This window comes from Rhinatrema bivittatum, chromosome 5, assembly GCF_901001135.1.
Source record: "Rhinatrema bivittatum chromosome 5, aRhiBiv1.1, whole genome shotgun sequence".
Lineage (NCBI taxonomy): Eukaryota > Metazoa > Chordata > Amphibia > Gymnophiona > Rhinatrematidae > Rhinatrema > Rhinatrema bivittatum.
In genome coordinates this window covers 231,210,209-231,229,991 of record NC_042619.1, presented here as the reverse complement: position 1 = coordinate 231,229,991, position 19,783 = coordinate 231,210,209, and the positions used below count along the sequence as shown (strand labels likewise).

General features: G+C 43.8%; 2 protein-coding genes across 10 annotated transcripts in view; one reads left to right on the top strand and one right to left on the bottom strand.

Moving 5' to 3' along the window:
* The window catches only part of ATG3 (autophagy related 3), a 70,705-nt gene extending 55,949 nt beyond the window's left edge, over nt 1-14,756 (bottom strand). Inside the window, exons 1-3 of one of the 2 annotated variants that reach the window (XM_029603431.1) lie at nt 14,738-14,756; nt 14,402-14,493; nt 11,484-11,525 (exon numbers count right to left, since the gene is read on the bottom strand). In XM_029603431.1, the coding sequence (XP_029459291.1) occupies nt 11,484-11,525; nt 14,402-14,473 (114 nt within the window). In that variant the 5' untranslated portion in view covers nt 14,474-14,493; nt 14,738-14,756. Of the gene's footprint in view, nt 1-11,483; nt 11,526-14,401; nt 14,494-14,598; nt 14,646-14,737 lie in introns of those variants that run through there. The other variant, XM_029603430.1, reaches the window with a different exon arrangement.
* The window catches only part of SLC35A5 (solute carrier family 35 member A5), a 64,501-nt gene continuing 59,468 nt past the window's right edge, over nt 14,751-19,783 (top strand). Inside the window, exons 1-2 of one of the 8 annotated variants that reach the window (XM_029603424.1) lie at nt 14,751-14,823; nt 15,444-15,499. The gene's annotated coding sequence lies outside the window, so the exon portion shown is untranslated. Of the gene's footprint in view, nt 14,824-14,874; nt 15,113-15,163; nt 15,183-15,240; nt 15,500-15,611; nt 15,850-19,783 lie in introns of those variants that run through there. The other 7 variants (XM_029603425.1, XM_029603422.1, XM_029603423.1 and 4 more) reach the window with 7 other exon arrangements.

The following is a 19,783-nucleotide window of genomic DNA, read 5'->3' as shown; positions in this document are numbered from 1 at the left end:
TCCCCAGTTTCTTCTCTATCCGATCCCCTCCGCTCAAACCCCAGTCCATTCTTCCCCTGTTATCCCCACCTCCTCCAGTAACTACAGGGTCAATTCTGTCAATTTAAGTCTCTAAACACCATGTCTGAAGACACCCATCCCTCTCTATACTTTTAAAGTCTATTAATTACCTAAACATAAGAACATAAGAAAATGCCATACTGGGTCAGACCAAGGGTCCATCAAGCCCAGCATCCTGTTTCCAACAGAGGCCAAAACCAGGCCACAAGAACCTGGCAATTACCCAAACACTAAGTCTATTCCATGTTACCATTGCTAATGGCAGTGGCTATTCTCTAAGTGAACTTAATAGCAGGTAATGCACTTCTCCAAGAACTTATCCAATCCTTTATTAAACACAGCTATACTAACTGCACTAACCACATCCTCTGGCAACAAATTCCAGAGTTTAATTGTGCGTTGGGTAAAAAAGAACTTTCTCCAATTAGTTTTAAATGTGCCACATGCTAACTTCATGGAGTGCCCTCTAGTCTTTCTATTATCTGAAAGAGTAAATAACCGATTCACATCTACCCGTTCTAGACCTCTCATGATTTTAAACACCTCTATCATATCCCCCCTCAGTCGTCTCTTCTCCAAGCTGAAAAGTCCTAACCTCTTTAGTCTTTCCTCATAGGGGAGTTGTTCCATTCCCCTTATTTTGGTAGCCCTTCTCTGTACCTTCTCCATCGCAATTATATCTTTTTTGAGATGCGGCGACCAGAATTGTACACAGTAGTCAAGGTGCGGTCTCACCATGGAGCGATACAGAGGCATTATGACATTTTCCGTTTTATTCACTATTCCCTTTCTAATAATTTAACTCACAGTGGACCTGGTGTATCCAGTTCAGGAATAAGACTGCTTAACAGAAATCCCAATCCAGACTATTTTACAAGGATTGTTAAGTATGTCCTTTGTACATAGTTTCCTGCCTAGACAAGTCCAGCTGTAATATTTGGTAAGCTACTTATCATTTTGTACAAGCTATAAAAACCAAGGCTCTAGTGTGAATGCAGCAAGACTGCAGATACCGAAACCTTTAAATGTACTTTAAACACAACTTCAGCATTCTAGCACTAGGCAACGCCAGCAGGCTCTGGGACAAGAGATACTGAAATACTGGCACTGGGAGGCTTATAAGTAAAAAAAAAAGACCGACAGCACTTTGTGATGTCATACTACAATGTTTTACCTAGCCACTGAACACCACAAAACAAAACCAAACGAGAAAAGTTAAATCAATTAAAAGTCTCCCCATATTAGAAATACAAGTACACCCCCCCACTGGAGGCCAAAATATTCTGGTAATGTGACTAAGAGGGATTCCTGGGGAGGGGGGAGCTGAAGGTAGCACATATCAGACAGACTGCCCTAGGCCTCACACCACTAGATTAGCGCCATGGCAGAATTTCCTGTTGGTATCTTACATCCCTTCCTTCCCGCAGTTGCTGGTGGTGTACAACAGCACTGCGGGGCCAGCTACTGCAGCATCCAGCACTGTGCAAATGTTTTGGATAAGATGGCACTCCCTCCCCCCACTCTTCAATCTCAGGGGGCTCCAGACACCCGCCACCTCACCCCATCCCTGCCCTTTGGTTCATGTTGACCCCTCCTTCCAGTGGCTCTTACTGTAGGGAAGCTCAGGGTCTTCATGCCCTCCAATAGGATACATTGTGTTGCTGTGGCATTTCCTTCACCCACAAAAGAAAAAAAAATAAATATATAATCTTTAACACTACAATTCAATATATAGAGAATATTTCTTTATTTAAAGCACTTATATTCCACATTTAGCAGGTTGGGCTAAGCAGATTACTACCTTATGTTTTTGTTGACATCATAATAGCAGCAGCTCAAACAGACTCATTTGGCACATGATATCCCATAACAAATCTTTGCCACAAATGGACGGACCCTAGGAAAAAGCTTCCAAAACCAGACACTTGAGCCTCTTCCGAGGCTGAATATAGTTTCAGAAGTCAGGATCTATAAGAGATGGCTCGGTGTTGTGTGGCCTGTAGATGTACCCACTCTACAGACGGAATCATTCATAGCCGCCTGGTCACAGAATATAGGCCTAGTGAGGGAACATAAGGTGCTAAATTTGCAAGGCAAATTAGCTCTTCCTGATTAATGGCTCTGAAAACTGGGCAAAGGACTTTCAACTTTATCCTTATCTGACGAACAACCAATGCAGATGTTTTAACATATGGGGGGGGGGGGGTGTCATGTGATCCCTCATGGATCAGCCCAATACAAAGTGCACTGCAGCATTTTACAGCAGCCGCAAAGCTCTAATCCGACAATTTCATAATCTTCGGGAATTGCAATAATTAACACGATAGCTTCCTGTTAAAAAAGATTGTTCGCTCTGCTTGAGTAGAGAGCAGCTCAAGGGTAAATTCTGTGGCAACAGTTACAAATTTCTGCAGCAATTATTGTTATTGGGCCCAATATTCAAAGCATGTTCAGTACCATTTAGCCAGATAAGAGGAACTAATGCAGCTAAGTAGCAGCTGCTGAATATGCATGTACATTCAGCGGCCGCCGCTTAGCTGTACAAGTCCCTTATCGGCTAAAAGTCACATGCACAAAAAGAAGGCGTGTACTGGGGAGGGGGATTTAGGGTGGAGTGAGTTAGCCATATAACTTATATGGTTAACTACCGATATTCAGAGTTAGCTGTATAAGTATACATGTAAGTTTAGATGCCCCATAGAGCAGGTCTAAAGTTAGCCGGGTAGACTTATCTGGCTAAGTATGGATATATTCTGTGGCTTCACCGAGGTGCCGAATACACATTGTAACTGGCTAAGTTACTTACATGGCCAGCTTTGAATATTTACTCCATTATTACTTTTTAACTTTAGATGTACTGGATTCCCAAACATTTTACAAAGCAAAAAAAACAAAACCAAAAACTAACAACTTTGTACAGAAACACTGTGAGAATCAAACAAGGACAAAACCATTAAGGAAAATCCACATTAGTAACAAAATCTCACTGCTGCAGCCCATGATATCAGGTGGAGAGAAATAACAGAGGGGTTATAGTAACAAATATAAAAATTAAAGAAACAGCATGAGCATAGAAAGAAAAATAAGATCATTTACTTTCAGAGACTGACTTTCTACAAATCAACAAACGCTCTCAGCAGTTTTGGGGCAAACACATCCAAAAAATCATTATATTTAATTATGCATTTACAGAGTATTTCAAAAGAAGAAAAAAAAAATATAGGGACCCCAGATCACAGACCTCCTGTAGTACAGCAAGAAAACCCTTCCTCTCGAGTGGCTCCAGCAAGATAAGGGCAGATTCTGACCACCTGACCCATAAATCATCATTCATATTATGAAAGTAAGATTCGATAATGAGGCCTAGATCCAGCTCAGAGACCAAGAACCCAGTAAGGTAGCCCTGTACCCTCCTCACAGAAGAACAAACCTTATTAAAAAGGGGGGCAATATATTCAGAAGATATGCAGCACTTCCGTTAAGTACTTTCTCAAAGTCATACGTGGCATTTCCCCAACCACTCTTGGAAAATTCAAAACACACAAATTCAAAAGTAAGGCAATATTCACTAAATGCCACTCCTCTCGCTCCTGAATAACTGCAGCATTAACAGACTGGACTGCCTGGAGCTTTGTCTCGAGCTTCCGTATCCTCCCGGACTGCTCCTGCAGCCGCCTCTCGTGAGCCCAGGTAAGGTTCCCCAAACTGCAGCTCTCCTGGAACAGTCTGAAAGGGCTAAACCAAAGTTAGCCATTAAGTCCTATGATGAGTCGAGCATCACAGCCGCCGGGTTAGCCAACCGGAAAAGTTCTCACAAGCAGCCAGTGAAACCGGAGGATGCCGCCGGGACGTCGAAAGAACTCACTTCACCTCTGCTTCCTGGATTCCGCCGCCCCTTGTCCAGAAGACAGTAATGCGGACCTCGTAGGACTCTGATGCAAATGAAGAACGGGGGCCGCCATCTTCCACTGCGGCACCGTTGATGACCTCATTGCCCTGAGCCACTGCACCTCCATTCAGCCGGAGGTAGCCTTAGATCCGGGGGGGGGGGGGGGGGGGGGGCCTGAGCAACGCCATCCTCTCCTAGCGAAAATGATGCTCCACCACCGCCGCTTTCCACAATGGGGTTCAAGCTCCCCCCCCCCCCCCCCCCCGTCACAGCCACAGAATCTAGGATGGTATGGGGAAGGGAAGGCTCCGAGGGCTACACCCACCCCTTTCTTTTAGAAGGCATCAAAAAAAGTAAGGAAAACACCAAACAAAAATAGCCAGACCTGACTCTGTGGAAGCTCACACACCGCCATCTTAACTCCCCCCCCCCCCCCCCCCCGACAGCTTCCTCATTCTGTGCCACTTTTACATAAATCTGCCGATTAGATATGATTTTTATGAATGAAAATATGAAGTTGTTTTCTGACATTCGTGTGGCCAAATTATTTATTTTTGGGTGGGGAGGAATTTTATTTATTTATATTTTAGCACACACACACACACACACACACACACACACACACACACACACACCACACACACACACACACACACACACACACACACACACACACACACACACACTCCTCCATACCCTCATAAACCCTCTCCAATACCCTCCCTCACACACTCTACATCCCCTGACGACCCACTCACAGCTCACGACACCACCTCTGATCCCCTGCAGTCACACACCACTTAAATAAAATAGCTCTTCACCAATCTTCTATCCTATCTCCCCACTTTTCTTTTGTCCCCCTCCTATTTCTGCTTCCGACACCCTCTCTCCTTCCCATCTTTGGCAAATGCATCAGCCCATGCATTTCTCCCCCCCTCTCCACCAGCTGCCAATGCCAATCCAGACTTGGTGATCTGCAAGCAGCGGCGGCAGCAGTGACCGAGTGCTGTGCTCATGTGCTTTGCGCCGCACAGTTGAAGGCACGATACTGGTCCTGATGCAGGGGGAAGCGGAAGTGGCCTGAGGTGCAACTGCTGCTGTTTGTGGTTTACCAAGTCTGGATCAGTGCTGGCAGCCGGAGGGGAGGGTATGAGATGTGTGAGCAGACACAGATGCTGCTGTTGCTCTCTCCAGCCCCTGGGTCTCCTGTGGCGAGAACCAGATTCTGCGGCCTTTACCCTGGGGGCCTGGTCATAGTGAAGGCAATCGACCATAACTGATTAGCTACTAATAGCAGTCATTTCTAAAGCACTCCCAGATAGATATACAGAGCGCTACACAGACTCACATAAGAGGTACTCCCTGCTCTGTGGAGCTTACAGTATACTCAAAATGCTCAGACAAGACAAAGAAAATGATTCAAGAAACATTTTACAATAAACATGGTTAAAAAATCAACAAGGTTGTGACCAGGGAGCTTTAAAAAAAAAAAAAGAAGGGGGTTTTAGATGAGATTAGTGACAGATTAATCAACTTATTCCAGGCATGTGTTAAAATCCTGTCACACATACCCAGATGTGCAGCATTGCCTTATCCAAAACTGCAATGTGATGCAACAGATCATTACTGCACTTATTTTCACCAGAATTAGAACATAAAAGCTCCAAAATTGGAAAATGCAAAGCTACAAAACATGAGGCTGGTGTCAGATGAGTAGGACAGGATAAACCTAGGCAGGAAAAAAAAAAAAAAAGCTATTTGAAGAAAAAAAATGGGATATAAAATTATTGTGCTGAAGCAACATTTTCATAGGACTTTTGCTCTACCAAGTTTTATCCGTGGAAGATAACGAAGCTATTGAATAAATTTAAAATTTCTTACTTTTTGTAATGATGGTGATGGTAAATATTATCCATCCTAGTCTCTTCTCTATCTCTCTGCAAACATTTTAGGGTTAAAACAAGCAAAAAAAAAAAAAACCCAAAAAAAAAACCTCAGGAATTGTTTGGTTTTGAAATTCTTTGATATATTTCTAAATAGAGAAAACCCTCATCATCTTTGTTTTGTTCAACTGGGGGATGGCGCTAGAAAAAAAAAACCCTGCAGTTTCTTTTACAGACTTTGCCATTTGCTAGTTTTTTTTTTCTGAAAAGAAAAACATTCTAGGATCTGATTACGAGGAAGGTTCAAGCATTTTTATTTATTTATTTATTTATTTAACAGTTTTATATACCGACCTTCATAGTAAATAACCATATCGGATCGGTTTACAATTAACAAGAATAAAAAACTGGGGTAACTATTCAAGTAAACGAAAGATAAACAGTAAGTAGGAATGAGTCAAAGTTACAATCAACAGGGAAGAGAACTTGGAAGCTTGCAACAAGCTGGAAAGAAGATAAGGCAGGAAATAAATATGAAGTGATGCCATAGGGCGTACGGGTTAAAGCTTAATGGTGCTTTAACCTGGGAGAGTCTGTTTTTGACTCAAGTATATTGACAGCTGTTAGTTAAATAAGAAGTTGATGAAAAAATTGATTACAGTGCTTTCAGATTTAAACGTAATGTGTTGCTGCCATCTTTGGAGTGGAGTGGATTTGTTTTTGACTCTGCTGTTTCCCTCCTGTACTTTCAGCTTAGTCAACACCAGGGCTGGGATCTGGTGCTCGGAGCCTTTATTCACAACCGCCATGGGAAATTTCGCCCTATTTTATACCCCGTAAATGCCCCGCCAGCATGCCTAAGTCTGTTCATTAATACAAAGGTCCTGGGTTGGGAGCCGCCATATAATGGGACTTATCAGTCACTAGGTGTCACCCTTTCAGCAGTGCACAGGGATAAGGTGGGGCTGTGAACGCCATCTCCACAGCACCCCAATTCCAGCCCACCGGAGGAGCAGGAGACCCACCTTGCGCATTGAACCAGATAGCACCCATCGCTGAGGCATCAGACCAGCCTATCTGAGCTGATTTTGATTAAAACTGTGTGTTAGCTGTCTAAGTTCAGTCCCAAATATTTATTTATATACCCAACGAAAAGCCTGCTCTCAGCAGATTACATAATTTATGTATTTCAACTACTGTCTAAATAATACACAGTGAATTACAGAGTGATTTTAGTGCATCATATAAAAAACAAAATTCAAATAAAATCAGTACACCACAGAATAATACAAAGTAAAATATTACCTAATCGGCTACTCTAAGAGCCAAGCATCCACAACAAACATAAGCAGGATGGTCGAAATATAAAAATCACAATACATCCTGCTGAAGCAGCAACTGTGCCAGCAAAGAAGACCTGCTGTGGATCTGCATTGTGTCTGCAAAGAACAGTCTGTTATAGGCAGGGACTTGTACATGAGTAGCAAACTATTTGTGAAGAGTTTTACTACATTTGTTGTTGTCTATATATATTTTTAATTATGCCTATTTTTTGTTACCTGCCTAGAATTGTAGATACAGGATAAAAATGGTTTTAAATAAATTAATTCAAGAAAATAAAAGCAAATTTAAATACCTTGAGGTCCATATTCAAAAGCATTTAGCTGGCTAACTCAAAAGTTAAGTGACTGCGAAGCAGTACACGTTAAATAATAAAAGAGAATGGTAACAACCCGGGTTTTGCAGTATATTTACAGCGGCTACATCCCCTGAAGAAGGACGGACGGTCTGAAACATGTACATGTCTCCAGGAACAATTAAAGGGTTTAAGGCATTCATTCTTGTAGGACTTGAAAGATTTCAGCCAAAACAAGAAGGTAACATGTAAAACTTATTTCTAGAGTGATGCATCGTTTAATGAATGTCAAAAAATGTTTTTGGTACTTTAACATATTAAGAAAATTTTCAAAAAAATATTCACGGAGGTGGTTGGAAGTTAATGATTATAAAGACAAAGTGGTGCAGGGACATCTATACTAATATATGAAACTTTCAATCTACCCCCAAAAAATAAAAAAAAAAATAAAAAATCATAAAGTCATCTTTTGAAAGGTATTCAATATGTTAACACACAGTGTGTGTGTTGTTTAAAATAAGAGTTTATATATAACAACAAATAAAAAAGATAAAAAAATTGTGCTGGAAAGTACATTTCGGTGATTGGACAGTAGTGTCCCACTTTTTGAATAATTATAACTCAAAAGTTAGCCAGCTAAATGAACATTTGGGCACCTATCTGGCTAAATTAGGAGTGTTCAGAGGACATAACTAGGAGGAGTTGAGTTAGCTGACTATGTTAACCGGCTAACGCCAATATTCTATAATCACTATTTGGGGGCCATATCTTGATTTTTTGAATGATACTTAAGCTAATTTCCGGTGTCACTTGGGGTTATTTCTTTTTATTTCCACTTTTACTGTCCTTTAATCGTTTGCTCCCCCTATACTCTCTTTTGCCATGTACCTCACTGCAATATGGTTAATTGCTTCTATGTCCTTTTTTCTGTCATTTGTTTGGAAAAATCTAAATAGAAAGTTATAAAAAAAAAAAAAAAAAAAATCACAATACATAAAATACAGCATCATAAAATTAGCAATCCAACATAAACCCAAAAGCCTGAGGTATGTGTTTTAAACTGAGCTATACTTACAGTAACTTTAATCACTATAAACCATTTTAGCTGCCATTTTAAACATGGCCTTTGCTGATAAGGGCTCCTTTATTATTATTTATGCTCTTATATGAGGTGTGAATAATCTTATTGAAACTATTAATAGAATATACACATATTCTACAATGGCATTAATTATCTCTGGTTATGAAGATGTGCTGTAGATTAAGCATTAGCAAGATCTAGGAATCTTATATACTAATCCAGGATGTAGGACACCAACATAAGGAAGAACATGGCCGTGTTAAAATGGCCACATTAGAAGACAGCATGAAAACGCTGCCACACTAAACTCAGAATTCCCCATGCTAACCGCTCCAAAGTGAAAGGGCCAGCAAACAAGGAAGCTCCCCCACTTCCTTCAAATGAAATGGCTTCTGTATCTAAAACACTTCTTCCCCCACTCCTACCCAACATAAGGCTGTTGGAAAAAGCCCCCCCCCCCCCGGTCCCTCACAAAGGTGTCTTACAGCAGGAGAAAGTGCTCCCCCCACCCCCCATCCAACACCAAATTAAAAATTGTGCCCACCCATCTCAGCCTGTACTCTGAGGTTCAGTTAATTCTGGTGGGTGAGATGTGGTGGCTTATAAATGCGCATTATCACTAGCAAAAAACTGCCTGGCGTTGCTCAGGTAGTCTGATCTAGAACAGCTTGTGTGTGACTGTGCATGTGCACCTGTATAAGTGTGACAGGGCTTTGCAGACAGAGCATATCAGGGAACTGGTGGCCGGAGACATGGCAGCATGACTGAGTGACACAAGCCATCTTTCATAGCCAAGATCATCGAAAAAGTCATACACTCCCCAACTTGTTGATTATCTTGAAACAAACATCCTATCATCAACCCAATATGGATTCAGAAAGAACCTAAGCACAGAAACTCTCCTACTCTCTTTGAATGACACGATACTAAGAGGATTCGACAAAGGCAAAAATACCTACTCATTCTCCTTGACCTCTCAGCAGCCTTCGACACAGTAAACCACAATATACTCCTAGAACGACTGACTGAAATCAATTTAACTAACTCCACCTTACAATGGATCTCATCCTATCTATCCGACAGAACCTACCAAGTATCAATTAACAACAACAACAACAACCCATCCAAAAAGATTAGCCTCAACACAGGAGTTCCCCAAGGATCAGCATTATCGGCCACTCTATTTAACATATACCTTCTTCCCATTTGCCAACTACTAAAAGTTAGTCGAATCACCCATTTCCTCTACGCTGACGACATTCAACTTCTAATTCCCATCCAAAATTCAATTGAAGAAACGTACAAAGAACCATCTGCTCTACTTGTCTCAATTAAACATCTAACATCACTGAAACTCATAATCAACAAAACTGAAATAATCCTCATGGATAAAAAACCCAATCCAACACCACCACCCCAACTCATACTCGACAATCAAATGAACCCAATACTCCCTGTCACCCAAACCAGAAACCTAGGAATTATTATTGACAAAGAACTTTCATTCAAGAACCATATATCAAACAAAATCAAAGAAGGATATCAAAACTACTAACCCTAAGACATCTGAAACCATTTCTTAACCCTCATGTCTTCAGAATTGTACTACAGCTACTCATATTCTCAAAAATCGACTACTGCAACTCCCTACTGATTGGAATACCATCTTCCAACCTCAAGCCTCTCCAAATTTTGCAAAACTCAGCAGCCAGAATTCTGACAGGAATAAAGAAGAATGACCACATAGCACCTATACTGATTTCACCTCACTAGCTTCCAATTGAAGCCCGAATCGAACACAAATCCATGACCATCATACACAAATTACTAAACAATGAATATCAAGGTCAAATTGGTTTAAACATAACCCCCCCAGAATCCCCAAAGAAACTTATGCTCAAACGACACAGGCCACTTAACAGTCCGTCCCCCCCCCACCCATCAGAGATGCTCACTTGACAACAACCAGAGAAAGAGCATTTTCCATCGCCTGCCCTAAAATATGGAACTCCCTCCCAAAAGATTTGAGAACCCAACCTAACCTCATAACTTTCAAAAAAGATCTAAAAACGTGGCTGTTTTACAAAGTCTACATTGACAATCAACATCACAACATCCAAACACCCAACAGAACTACCAACCGAATCCACGAAATAACTTGTCACCAACCAGCACAAACAAACAAACCCTTCTCACTCAAAAATGATTTTTTTCTGGACTATAAAAAAAAGATTAACTTTTTGTTTATAATATGTATCCTGTTATACCTTAATTCACAACTGTTTCGAAAATACCTTTTGAATCTTGTAAACCGTTGTGATAGCTTCACCGAATGACGGTATATAAAACTCAACAAATAAATAAAATAAAAATAATATGCAAATATCACACTAGTTATGAAAGTGGGAGGAGTTAACGGTAATGAGTGGCTCCGAACGTCAAATGCAAGAGAGTATCGCACAGCAACGCGGGCTTTAATGTTGGAAATAACTACACCTTTTTTCTGTGCGTTGTGCCTGTGGAACCGATCACACATGCTGTTCGAGGAGAGATTTCAACTTTTCTGTTCCTACTTCTGACTGTGTATGTAAAACTGCTCCCCCCCGCCCCCAACCACACAGAGTTAAAGTGCCCCCCTCTTACTGTGTTATAAATAGTTACGTTACATATTGGTCTCTACGGAGTCTCTCTCTCCCCCTCCTTCCACTGTGCTGGTGTCATAAGTTTATCGCAGCCTGCGGAAATTACCAGTGCAATGCGGGAGCAGGGAAATTATCCTAACCATGCCCCCTTTTTTATGGCAGGAGCTATTTTCGCTGTATTTATAGCTTTTTGATGAATCTAGGCCTTAGTTTGTAATGAATAACTTTAGTGAAAAGCTAACATTTTAATAACGCCTCTAAAGAAATTCACAGACATTATTTGATTACTCACCTCTTCAGGTGTGATTACTCCAGTTTCTTTAAACTTGGACTCCTATTTGGAAAAATAAATATATTTTAAAGTTGTATATTTCTGATGGTTTCCTTCTGTATGAGCAGTTTTCTCCAGGTCAAATGATATGACTAAGTGAATTAATAGCAAATTACAAAGGTGTAACAATATTATATTATTAGACCACTTTTCCATTTTTAGTTCAATGCAGTTTACAAAATGTTCAGCCAGGACAAAACCCTGCCCCAAAGAGCTCACAGAGGATCTACTACATGCCAAAAAGAACAAACCAAATAGTCTTATTAGCCATTGGACTAGGTTCAATTCACAGCAATTAAACTTAGCTATATCAAACAAAGAATCTTCCATAATGGATTGTATCTTCTTAAAAAAAAAAAAAAAAAGAATAAATCTTGATCAATAAATATTTTTCTTTAGCAAGAAAGGACTCACTGACAAAGGCCCAACCAGTGTTTTGCAAAAATTCTACCTTTTCCCTATACACGAGATAAAAGGGTCCTCTGACCAGTAAAGCCACCTTAACCATTAAGTCTGGCATCAGCTGGCACCCAAGATTCATACATCAAATACTTAAAACCTTGCAAAAATACATAACTCCTTCCTTCACTTGTGCCAAGGTACTGAAAGAGAATGCCAAAAGAGCTTAACCACTAGCAAATTATTTTGTGGACTCTTGTGTCTTCTCATAAGACCTCTGGACATACATAGCAGTGGACCTAAGCTATGTATGTCCAGGACCTGACAAGTTGAGCTCACATCCTCAAGTAGACCTTGCATCTAGTAACACACTGGGGTTAACTTTCAAAAAAATGTAGGTGTCTAAATTGGTCTCTTTGAAAATTGCCTACAGTTGAGTCCCTAAATTTAGGCACCTAAGAAGTGGGCAGGGCAAAGGGCAGAGAGATTGGGGAACTAAGTTAGGACCCTTAAGCACTGTCTTAAATTTAGGCACCTAGAGTTATGTGAAGTTTCATCCCAAAAATCTAGATACTGAGGTCAAGAATTCAGCTTTCTTTGAATACTGGCTCTCAGAAACCAAAATCTAATATCCTACCAGTTCGTAAAGATAAAGAGAAAAACAAGGCACAGAGGGAAGAATAAAGCATGCACGGGAGTAAGGGGAGTGCTGAAGCCATTTAGATGAAGAGGACAGGGTGCACCCCCATGATATGTTATATGGAGGGATACAAAAAGAGCCAGGGAATGTAAGAAATATGGCGATATAAAAATAGAGTATAGTGAGATATGCGGATGCAGAGAACAGCATGAGCTGTTATATAGAGTTACCGGGGGAGGGGGGGGGGGGTGCAGGGAGCAGGCAGTGCTACTGAGGAATACAGAAAGAAAAAAAAAAAAACGAACTAATAAGGCAGTGTTTCCCAACCCTGTCCTGGTGTCACACCTCACCAGTCAGGTTTTCAGGATATCCATAATGAATATGCATGAGAATTAGCATACACTGACTCTAGTGTAATAAGATATGGAGATAGAGAACAAGAGGGATCTTGGTGTGTGATGGGTGCAGAGGGGGGTCAGGGAGCATGAGAAAGTATAGGGGGCATGCAGAGAGGAATAGAAAGAGTGAGCAAGTATGGTGCAGAGGGACACAGTGTAAGCAGATATGGGAAGGTGGCATGCACAGTGGGACAAAGAGTGAGAGCAGATATTGGGACAGTGCAAAGGGGAATGAGGAGCATGATAAGGAATGGGGGATATGGCAAAACTGGGATCTTAGTGCCTCGGGATTTTTTTTTGTGTTGCACATTGACCCTTTTGTTTTCTTAGTAAGACCTTGTTTCTCTTGCAATTCTTGAACTGGCAGGCAGGTGGCAGTCTAATTTCTGCTATACTCTTCAGTTTCTGGTAGTTGAACTAAACAGATTAACCTGCCATATCCCAAAAAGAGGCTTGGAGTGCATACTTCCCCAGTTTCAACAAGGTGGTGTAATGTTAAAATATTCTGTATTAGTACTGATCAGGAAGATGGTGCTTTGGTTGTACAGTATCAGCTCCAGATTGACCTAGCTCAGAATTTGCCAGATATTTCACTCTTGGCTGAAAATTCAGAGGAACCAGTTCTATGTCAAGACCCTGACCCAGTTTTTCACATCCTTATGAGGACAGCCTGATTTGAACCTCCCCAGGCACTGTATCAAGTCTTTAGGTATCACCCTTAGGTTGTGTGGGCCTCACTGTCCCTAGAAAGTACCAGAGGAAAAGGCAATTGCCTAGGGCAAAGTGGGGACCCAGTTGGCAGGTGGAAGGCTGTCAGTGTAAGGGAATACCCAGTTGCAGGCAGGTATGGGCATTGCTTGGTAGGAGCCCAAATGTCCACAGAGTGTACCTTGAGTGGGTGATAGGGACAGCTCTAAGGCACTACATGCCAGACCTTTTCTGGTGGCAGTGGTGGAATCATTAAGTACAGGTGGGTTAAGAGTCACCATCCAGTGAGTGGTTCAGAGTATGAATTTACTCTGCAACCTTTAGACATAGCATATAGTGAAGGATGGCAACAGAGTCCTCTCAGCCCCGTTCAGTTTTTGTTGGTAGAGCTTGGAGATTAACTGGGTTAGGATGGCAAACAACAATGTGGAAGTGATAGACAAGAGCAGCCATCAGTATCTAGATATTCCTAATACTAAAGTATTCAGATATCCACAGTGATCTGAAGTTTCTGGACCTGCCTGTTCATGGCAGGGTGTATCAGCAAATCTTGAGTTCCACTCCTGGTGGGAGACCAGATTTTTTTTAAACCCTAGAACAGACAACGGGGAAGGGAGGGCGACTGGGGGAGAAGAGGACGACAGACAGCATAAGAAAATGGAGGTGAGGAGATAGGGAACTTGAGGTGCACCGCAGGAACAGCGAGAAGAGAATGGGAGATAACATCCACTTACTTTCAGCACAGGAGTCAGGTACTCGGCCACCTCCAGCGCCTTCCCCTTCATCGTGTTGATAACGTTCTGCATCCTACCTCCGCGGCGCTCTCCTAGAGCACAAACAACAAAAACAAGCTAAGGCCAGCGATGAGGCTCCGCAGCTCCCGACCGGACCCGCAGGAGCGGAGCCTGCTCCCACCATGCACCCACCCCACCTCCAGCTCCACGCGCTTCCGTTCCCCACAGCCAATCCAACACCTCACGCACTCCACGTCACGCTACAGGCTGACGCGTATTCGCTCTCCCTCTACCTCCCTCTGACCCGCATCACATGACGATGACGCCACGCCTCACCTGAGAAAAGGACCGGTTCCAGAAATTAACTCAATGTTATATTTTTTGGCTATAAATTCTCATTTGAGGGCTGGCTAGCTGCGAAGGTCTGGAATGGGCAAATACAAACACAAAGTCTTATTTATACCTTCTAACATAACAAAGAGCACTATACTTTGAGACTTAAGTACTTCTATTATCTAATAAAGCTTGTTTTAAAAAAAGAACAGCTTTACGCATGCGTTTGAGGAAGTGCCTCGTTTGGGACGTAAACAAGGCGCTGGTTGGCTAGAGGGATTTGGGGTTTTCTGCACTTATTCTTACGGTTTTGTTGCTTACAAGTAACCTGAGCGGATTCTGGAGTCCATTGTTTATTTATTCCCCCCACTGCCCCAGGTAACACTATCGACCCCGTCGGTTGGATGTGGGGTTGTTTTGTTTTTGAGAAGAATGGTGAAACTCAAGAGTGAGATGGACCATATTGCGCCGCTCGTTTCTGGTCACGTGACCCGCGTGGGCCGGTGTTTTGCGCCTGCGCGGTTTATTTACTTGACGTGGTTAGGGAGATGCACGAGATTCTTAGTTTAGTATTGTGGCTTAGCTTAACATATGTAGACTAATTGATTATATAATTTTTTTTAAATAGGCGAGCTATACAATTTTGAAATATTGTTTGCCAAAGAATATTTAGTTTGCGCATATTTTACTCTTCCATATGTTTTAGCAGCAGAAGCATGAGATGTTCCCCGAGGGTTCTGGCAGAGCGGAGCCGGTCGCTATAAGGTGAGAGACTTTGTCGCTTAACCCAGAGCCTCAGCGAGCTGTCTTTGACACTCCGAGGCATGTAGTCGTTAGTTTTATCAAAGTGAGAGAGGAACAGAAACGGCTCACTTTTAAAAGTAGCTATGAGAACAGAAGCGCCAACCATGCTGAGTCCATCGAGCCCAGCATCCTGGCTCCTGACAGTGGCCAGGCCGGGTCACAAGTGCAAAGTGCAGTTTCTTGTTTACTCCCAGGGATAAATTGGCTTTTCCCAAGTCACCTTACCTGAAGATCTGCGTATTATGCCATGCACACTAACATGGAGGAAGCAGCTGAAGACCTTTCTGTTTAGGAAAGCATTTTAGCTCTAGGTGCGTTAATACCTATGCAAAGCGCTAATGTAGCACACATTGATAAAAGTAGGAAATTACATAAAACACGCTTTTTCTATCGCATTTGATATTTACAGCAATTTGATAAATTTTAGTTACTGGCTTGTGGTTTCCAGTTCAGTTTTTGTCTGTACACTTCTATTTATATTGTATGGTCTCTTTATTCTGTTTTCAGGGTCTATCTGTGTTTTGCATGTGTGACTGGAGTGAGTTATGCCATTAGTGTGTAGTTGCCATGTAGGGATCTATAGCAGCTTGAATTGTTCTGTTTTCCTAATAGGGTGTTTATTACTATTTTAGGCCTGGTGTAATTTGTATAGTATTAAACAGCAACAAGCCTGTTTATGAAAGCTGAGTGGTGCTCTGAGGGTCATGCCCAGGATGCATTACAGTAGGCCTAATACCATATGTTCCAAGTATTTCTTGCTTTTTTGCAGGGTTTTCTGGTTGGCACCTCAGCAGTGCATGTAAATATACATTTTGTAAGTGATATTTTTATCTCAGAAAACTGTGTTTTGTTCTTTTTCATGTAAAGTCTGTTATAAATGCATATTTCCTAGAGTGTAGCAGATGGACTCAGGACCAATGGGTATAGTGTGCTCCTTCTGGCAGTTGGAGACTGAGTCAGATTTCAATCTGAGTCAGCACTACATACACCCCTGCAGGAAGCTCTGTTCTTCAGTATTTCTCGATCTCCTTAGCAGTTTGGGAGCCGGGCGCATAACATACTTGTGCGCACAGCGGCACGCGCATAGGTGCCGGACCCACAGTGCCACGCTCAACAGCGCCGGGCACACAAGTGCAGCTGCGCGCATCCCCATAAGCGCACAGACCGGCCTGCACGCACACCTGGAGCGCATATCTAAGCCTCCCGGCGCGCACATATAAACGCACAGACTGGGTTTGAGCGCCCCTACGCGCACAGACCATGGCACCACCGGCCAAGAAAGCCAAAGCACAAGCCCTCTGCCCAGCTTGCCACATAAGAGCTGCGCAGCATGAAGAGGCTACGGCCCTGTGCCTACAGTGTGAGACAGATCTGGGAGAACTAGGGCAAGGGCCCCCCCAGCCAGTACAGGAATCCGGATCCACTGATAGTACCCCGGACCTCTCTATCCCCAGCTCGGCCCTCCAGATGGGGCCCTTGGGGAATGCTGCTGGGTTCAATATAGACCCAGGAACCTTTAAAGATCTGCAAACCTTCGTCCACGCACAATTGGCACCACAGGTAACAGCCTCAGCCTCCATTAGAGGACCCAAACCTCCCAGGCCCTTCTCGGCCTCCCAGAGACATGCCTCCCCTGGACAAAAGCCTAACCTTAAGGGACACGGACATCTCATAAGAAGACCAAGACTCCCTGGAGGAAGGGAAAATTCCTCCAGGAACAGAACCATACCGAACCATGATGCGTTTCTTCTCCAAAGATGAACTACCAGACCTTGTGTCCCTGAGCCTGAAGGAGTTGGCCATCCCAGGCACAAGCGCCACAGCGGAGCCAAAGACGAACCCTCTTCTGGTCGGGCTCCGTCAGGCCTCGCGCCATTTCCCATTGCTGCAAGCCGTACAGCAACTGATCGACCTGGAATGGAACACTCCAGAGACCAGTTTCAAGGGAGGATGAGCCCTAGAAGCCCTGTATCCACTGGAACCCTCAGCCAAAGAACTCCTGGTGTTTTCCAAAGTGGACGCCATAGTCTGTGCTGTCACAAAGCGCACTACCATTCCAGTTGAAGGAGGAGCGGCACTCAAGGATGCCCAAGACAGACGTCAGGAATCCATCCTTAAACAGACATTTGATGCAGCAGCTGTGACACTACAGATTGCTGCCTGCTGTGCCGTGATGACACGCGCATGCTTGTCAATGGCAGGAACACCACCACGCCCGTCGAAACATTAGAACCAGCAATATCCTTCCTCATGGATGCGACTTCCGACCTGGTGCGCACTTCAGCCAGGGGCGTCTCATCCATTGTGACAGCCAGAAGATAACTGTGGCTCCGAAGCTGGCCAGCCGATGCGACTTCCAAAACGAAACTCACGAGAATGCTGTTTAAAGGAACCCTCCTGTTCGGAAGCGAACTGGAGAAGTTAGCCGACAAATGGGGCAGATCCCCAATACTGCGGTTACCGGAGGACAAGATAAGAGAAGCCAACGCCCCTCTCCCCGAAAACCCAGGGACAGAGGATCACAGAGCTTCAGACCATACAAGAATACATACCAAGTATCTCGCCCCGCAGGTAGGGGCCAGTCCTTTCAGAACAAACAAAACAAAAGGGGAGCCGGCTCAGGTCCAGGCCCCAGCCGCACCCCACAATGAGATTCAACAGACCCATCCACAAGAAGAAGCCATAGGGGGCAGGCTTGCCCTATTCTACCAAAGATGGGTCGAGATAACGTCGGACAAGTGGGTCCTAACCATCATTTAAGAGGGATACTTTCTGGACTTCCACAGCATCCCTCCAGACAAATTTGTGAAATCTCCTTGCCACTCCCCCTCCAAGAGGACGGCAGTGGAATCCACACTAACCAGATTGCTCGCCTTAAAGGCTATAACACCAGTGTCCACGCACCAATGAAATACTGGACACTATTCCATCTATTTTATCGTCCCCAAGAAAGAGGGAACGTACCGGCCCATCCTGGACCTCAAGTCGGTCAACCGCTACCTGAGGGTACCACACTTCCGCATAGAAACCCTACACTCTGTCATAAGGACCTGTCAGAAGCCTATCTGCACATCCCGGTCCATCATGATCATCAGTGCTTCCTACGCTTCACGATACTGGACCATCATTACCAGTTCCGAGCGCTACCCTTCGGGTTAGCTATAGCCCCTCGGACTTCACCAAAATCATGGTCGTAGTGGCGACGACACTGAGAAAAGAAGGAATTCTCGTTCACCCGTATCTGGATGATTGGCTGATCAGGGCATAATCTCCAGAGGAAAGTCATCAGACGACCACCAGAGTCAAGAATCTCCTGGAGAACCTCAGATGGGTCGTCAACGCAACCAAGAGCTGTTTGCAGCCCTCCCAATCTCTGGAATATCTGGGAGTTCAGTTCGACACCCAACAGGACAAGGTCATTTTTCCCCCTACAAGGAGAAGAAAATTGATGGACCAGTTGAGAAAATTGTTGAACAGTGCTTGCCCCACTGTATGGGACTACCTCCAAGTCCTCGGACTCATGACATGAACCCTAGAAGTCGTACCATGGGCAAGGGCCCACATGCAACCACTACAACATTCCCTACTGTCACGATGGAACCCGATGTCCCAGGACTACACCGTCCGCCTCCAGTTACCGGTGGAGGAACGGATCCAGCTCCTATGGTGGCTACAAGAAGACCACCTGAGCAAGGGAGTAAGGCTATCCCCACCGACCTGGGTCGGGCTCATCACGGATGCGAGCCTACGAGGGTGGGGAGCCCACTGTCAGGAACTGACGGCCCAGGGACAATGGGAAAAGGAAGAGTTGGGATGGAACATCAACCATCTGGAAGCCCGGGCAGTCAGACTACCCTGCCTACGATTCAGTCACAGACTCCAGGGCGAATCTGTCAGAGTTATGTCGGACAGTGCTACAACAGTGGCCTACATCAATCGTCGGGGAGGAACCAGAAGCCAACAGGTGTCCCTGGAAATAGACCTCTTAATGGCATGGGCGGAAGCAAACCTACAAGGGATCTCGGCCACCCACATCACGGGAAAAGACAACGTCGCTGCGGATTACCTCAGCAGGGAAAGTCTAGACCCAGGGGAGTGGAGGCTGTGAACCACAGCCTTCCAGTTAATAACAGACCGCTGGGGAACTCCAGCCATGGATCTTCTGGCAACCCAGTCCAGCGCCCAAGTCCCCAAGTTCTTCAGCCGCAGACAAGAATCACAATCCCAGGGGATTCCTGTGGCCCT